The sequence below is a fragment of the Panthera onca genome, chromosome B4, assembly GCF_046562875.1.
Source record: "Panthera onca isolate mPanOnc1 chromosome B4, mPanOnc1 haplotype 2, whole genome shotgun sequence".
NCBI classification, from domain to species: domain Eukaryota; kingdom Metazoa; phylum Chordata; class Mammalia; order Carnivora; family Felidae; genus Panthera; species Panthera onca.
The window spans coordinates 80,875,800-80,881,592 of NC_138345.1; the positions used below are offsets into that span (position 1 = coordinate 80,875,800).

General features: G+C 34.0%; 1 protein-coding gene across 1 annotated transcript; it reads left to right on the forward strand.

Moving 5' to 3' along the window:
- The first annotated feature begins 2,484 nt into the window (after nucleotides 1-2,484).
- On the forward strand, nucleotides 2,485-3,423 carry LOC132677278 (olfactory receptor 9K2-like). The gene has a single exon (XM_060629150.2). The coding sequence runs from the start codon at nucleotides 2,485-2,487 to the stop codon at nucleotides 3,421-3,423; it is 939 nt and encodes a 312-aa protein (XP_060485133.2).
- Nucleotides 3,424-5,793: the final 2,370 nt, after the last annotated feature.

Here is a 5,793-nt window from a genome sequence, read left to right on the forward strand (position 1 = left end):
CCAATGAGATCCCCACAAACTCAGAATTGGAAAGGGCGAAGTGAGGTGGGGATCAACTTTCTGGTCCTTTTGACATTTTCTATCAAGGAAGTGTCACCTTTGGAAGCTTGTGAATACATGTGGGTTATTTTCTGAAGCATTGTTAAGTCCCCAACGTCCTAGAGAAGCTGTTTTGATGGATGAGGAAACAGTGACATCTTTTTGCTTCCATGTATCTGATCCATAGACCACAGTTAAGGTTCTTTATTTTTAAATTGAATCACCAATGGTGGCCTATCTCTGTGAATTTTTCTATATTGCCCTAAGAGTCCTTATAAGAGTGTCACCCAGAAATTCCTCCAGCCTTTCCAAATTTCACAGGCCTCAATTCACCTTAATTAATCATTTCCTGTTCAAAATACTTAAACTGTTTGCTCTTCTTACACTTACCAAACTTCTACTAATACTGTATTATAATAAGGAAAAGCTCTTGTCCCATATGATTTGCTATCTACACACTAAAAAAAGTCCAGATAATTCTAGAAATAATTTTTAAATAAAAAAAGATTTTTCTAAAAATAGAACTGTAATTAGGTTATGGAAATATTCAGGGGAAAATGGCATTCGTATAATATTAGTTTCATTATATAGAGTATTATGTCTCTGGTTTTACTGTAGTCTTTAGTCACACATAATTATTGAGGATTTTTAAATACAGATCATGATCTTTTATACAATTTCTTACTAAGAATTTTTAAAATATTTTTAAAACTATCATTTCTTCCATTATATTTTCTAACTATTTACTATTTACACATAAGAAAGCTTAGAATTAGTGAAACTTTATCTGGCTTTGTGACTTAGAGTACATTTGTCATATCATGAAATACATCGACATCAGGAAGTACAGGCAAATCATAATTTGGAGTTAACTTCTACCTTTTTTTAAAGCATGGTAAATGTAATTTATGACAATTTAATATATTCATTCATCTTAAACATATATATATATATATATATATATATATATATATATAGCACAAACATTTAAATCTGTTTCCTTATGCTTACCAATATGTATGCTATGATAATTACCAGAAAGTTTTTCTTATCAACAAAGAAAATAAAATATAGAGAAGTTTCCCAAAGGAAACACACAACCAGAGAAGGACAGCTCCTTATATTTGGACTATTATTAGATAATTTGCTTATGTCTGAGGTTACTGCAGTCCTCATGGACAATAGCCCTTGAGCCTGCACTTCTGTCTCCGTAATTGATTTTATGATTGCTCCTGTCCCAATGGAATCCGTCACAGAGGATGAACAGAACCTCAATGTGGAAAACTCCTGCAGATAAGAAGAAAGTAAGTACTGTTGATATTCTACCAAGTGATCATGGACTCTGGAGATCCAAGGTTGCTATGGTCCTCAAATATCCACGGTTATCCTATTATCCTTATATTAAGATATATAAGGCATAATAGAATACAAGAAAGGAACTCTCCTTCCTTAAGGAGATCAGAACAGAAGTCTGTTCTTCTGTTAAGTCTGTATTTATGACTTAAGTCTATATTTATATATATATGTCTATATTATATATATATATATATATATATATATATATATATATATATTACTTACGTCTGTTTTCTCTGACTAAAGAGTGAAAGCCCTTGAATTGATGCAGCTTTGATAAAAAGTTATTCATTGTCATGTAAGGACTGGAATGGTTATCAGCTTATTTCTCTGCTTCAAAGAAAATAGTTAAGTTAATATGTAATATATTAAATCACACAACTAGCAAGGGAAAGAAAATATATGTAATAAAGCAATAAAAATGCATTTATTTGGGAGGGATATCCTTGAACTGAAAAAATGAACATAGGTTTGGAAAGAGCTTTAGAAAATGATATCTAGGTTTAGGGATTGTTTTGATGTTATTAATTTTAACATACGAATAACTTATCACTTTTTATTCCATTTTTAGAGATGGCACAGTAATAATGGAAATCAAATAGATGGAGGTAAAAGAAGGTAAAAATATTTCTAACTATATTTGTTACTGTCTTTTAATGATTCAGACACTGACAGGCAAGTGATGGCTATAGCACTATCATACAGATCATATGTATTCCTTGTATTTTAGGTTATATTCTTTAGGTAAAGACAACTATTTAATGATAAATATATTAGGAATAGAAATTCAAAATGTGACTAACATTAGACAATATATTATGTTACTTTCTTGGTGAATGCTCAGCAAAATAGTGATCTAAAATAAAATAACCCCTTAACTTCTCTCACTGCTTAACAGAATAACAGTCTCATGGACCTAGTATTACATAATTCAAACTCCTAATTCTTCATGACATTAACATGGCTTTGTATGCAATATTTAATTAAGATATAACTAATTTATTTTACACTTAAGGAAGTATTTGTGTCACTAGAAACAAAGCCCAGATTTCATTTATTTTTCCTTGTGCCTCTCAGCAGGTTTCTGCCATGAGTGAGAGGGGAACAGACAATCACTCGGAAGTGACTGACTTCATCCTTGTAGGCTTCAGGGTCTCCTCCGAGCTCCACATTCTCCTCTTCCTGCTCTTTCTGCTTGTGTATGCCATGATCCTTCTGGGTAATGTTGGGATGATGACCATTATTATGACCGATCCCCGGCTGAACACACCGATGTATTTCTTCCTAGGCAACCTGTCCTTCATTGATCTCTTCTATTCGTCTGTTATTGCACCCAAGGCCATGATCAACTTCTGGTCTGAGAGCAAGTCCATCTCTTTTGCAGGCTGTGTGACACAGCTCTTTCTCTTTGCCCTCTTCATCGTGGCGGAGGCATTTCTCCTGGCAGCCATGGCCTATGACCGCTTCATTGCCATCTGCAACCCACTCCTCTACTCTGTCCAGATGACAGCACGTCTCTGCATGCAGTTGGTGGCTGGTTCCTATTTATGTGGCAGCTTTAGCTCAATTCTTTTGACCAGCGTGACATTTACTTTGTCCTTTTGTGCTTCCCGAGCCATCGACCACTTTTACTGTGATTACCGTCCACTTCAAAGGATTTCTTGTTCTGATCTCTACTTTCTTAAGGTGGTTTCTTTTTTCTTATGCAGCATTATTATTTTGCCTACCATAATTGTCATTATTGTGTCCTATATGTATATTGTGTCCACGGTTTTAAAGATAAGATCCACTGAGGGACGTAAGAAAGCGTTTTCCACTTGCAGCTCTCACCTGGGAGTCGTGAGTGTGCTGTATGGTGCTGTGATTTTTATGTATGTCATCCCTGACAGATTTCCTGAGCTGAGTAAAGTGGCCTCGTTATGTTACACCCTAGTCACTCCCATGCTGAATCCTTTGATTTACTCCCTGAGAAACAAAGATGTCAAAGAAGCTCTAAAAAAACTTCTAAAGAAAAATCCTATTCTTTGATTATTATCTCTTTTTCTCCATGGATACATGGATTTTGTATTTCTTTCATACTCCTTTTGACCATTAATAACATTTATTCTATTAAACATCATAAATATATTAGCAGAACCTTTTCCTGGTGAGATACCTGGGACATTGTTCATCCTGATATTGGAGATGTCCTGGATATCAGAGAAGCATTTTTCAAGATTTCCCTTCCCATTATCTCAAATAACATTCTATTTCACAGTATTGATTCGTATTTACTTAATGGCTTGCTGCTGAGCACGACTTTTATATGTTAATATAGTGTATAAACAGTTTTGTGAGCTGTTTGTTTTGGGCTTTCTCCTTGCTTTATAACATAATCTCCAACATTGACAAGAATGTCCAACTTTTTTTTTTTTTTTGAGCAGCAGGTAAAAATTTATTAGGATATAAGATTAGAAAGGTAGAATAGTAAGAAAGCTCTCTTTACAGAGAGGGAACATTCAGAAGTGAATTCCCCTCCAACTTATTTTTTAAAATATTATGTTTTCTAATTATATAACTACTTTGTTTTAGCATGTTATATAGTTATTGAATTTTCATTTTGAATCAAGTATCTGAAATGTATTATATTAGGAGGAAGTAATAATAAAATACATATAATAATAAATAATAACAAATAATCTTAGCTAGAAAGATTAATTTGGGAAATTTTATATCAAATTAACAGGCATTGTAGCGTGTTCTGAGACATTGCTAGTTGCTAAATCCTAATGTAAAGAACCAAAATGGTAGAGAGAGGACTACAAACATTTTTGAGCAACCAGTGACTCAGTTTGGGTTTTCATACATTGTTTCCCTGGGTTAATTATTGTGAAGAATATTTAATAAAGGTATAGAGCAAGTTAGCCATTAACATTGTGTGTTGTCCAAAATTTACTCATCTATACCTGTGAATATTCACTTATTTGATTAATTTATTGGGTGTGTAATAGGTCTTGTGTAGGCTCAGGTATAAATAATCTTATTCTTTAGGGAGCTTATAGTCCAGTGTGAGAATTACATCCTGCATGCAAAACCAATCCAAATCCACAGAATTTTATGCCGAAGATAAACATACAGATTACAAAGTAGGGTGCTTGAGAGGGTGTCCTGACAATTAGGGAAAGTCTTTAGACTTTATTGAAGATCTATTTAAAGGGCTAAGTTTGGAGGCAGTACACTACTATATCAGTTCATGTTATTGATGTGGGCTTGAAGTATACCAATGTAATTGAAAAAAAAAGTTTATTTGGAAAAAATTGTGGGTTAAGTACACAAAACAAAGTAACTGCTTAGTATGAGAAGAGTGCACCAAGGAGGTGTGTCTCATAATTTTTGGTCTTGTATGATGTTTCTGGTGATGGTGCCAATGGATAAAAAGTAAAGGAACTCTTAGCAAAGTAGGAATAAGGGAGCATTTCCTTAACTTGAAAAAGAACATCTATAAAAACCATTATATTTAATGGTGATGAAGTAGAAGCTTTCCCACTCACATAGGAATAAGGCAAAGATGTCCCTCCTCAACACATCTCTTCAGCACCCTTTTGGATGTCTTAGGTAACGTAATAGACAAAAAGGACGTAAAAGTATTATGGGCTGAATGATGTCTTCCTAAACTCATATGTTGAAGCCCTAACCTCCAGTACCTTGGTATGTGACTATATTCGGAGATACAGCCTTCAAAGAAGTAATCTAAATAAGGCTGTTACAGCTGGGTACTAATATAGTTTGGCTGGTGTGTTTATAAGAAAATATTAGGACACACATAGAGACATAGAGGTGCATATGGACTCAGAGATGACCATATGAAGAGGGAACAAGAGGGCAGATGCCTGCAAGTCAAGGACAGGAGCCTTAGAATATTTACTTATGGCACCCTGATTCTGTACTTCCAGTCTTCAAAACTGGGAGAAAAATATTTGGTGGTTAGGGAACCAAGTCTTTGGTATGTTGTTATGGCAGCCCTAGCAAATTACTATAAAGCATTATACAGAAATGAAGAATACATCAATCTTTGGTCACAGGTGACATTTGTCTATGTAGAAAATCTGAAAGAATTTCCCAAATACCCTCCTAAAACTAGTAGGAAATATAGGAGGGTTTCAGGATACATGGTTACTATACAAAAGTTCATTGCTTTCTATATACTAGCAATGAGCAAGTAGAATTTAAAATAAAAAACACAATGCTATTCATATTGTCACTTTTGCTAATAAAATACTTAGGTATAAATTTCAGAAAATATGTATAAGATCTCTAGGAAGAAAAGTATAAAATTCTACTGGGAGAAATCAAAGAAGACCTATATAAATGGAGAACCACTGAATGTTCGTAGAGAGGAAGGCAATATTGACAAGATGT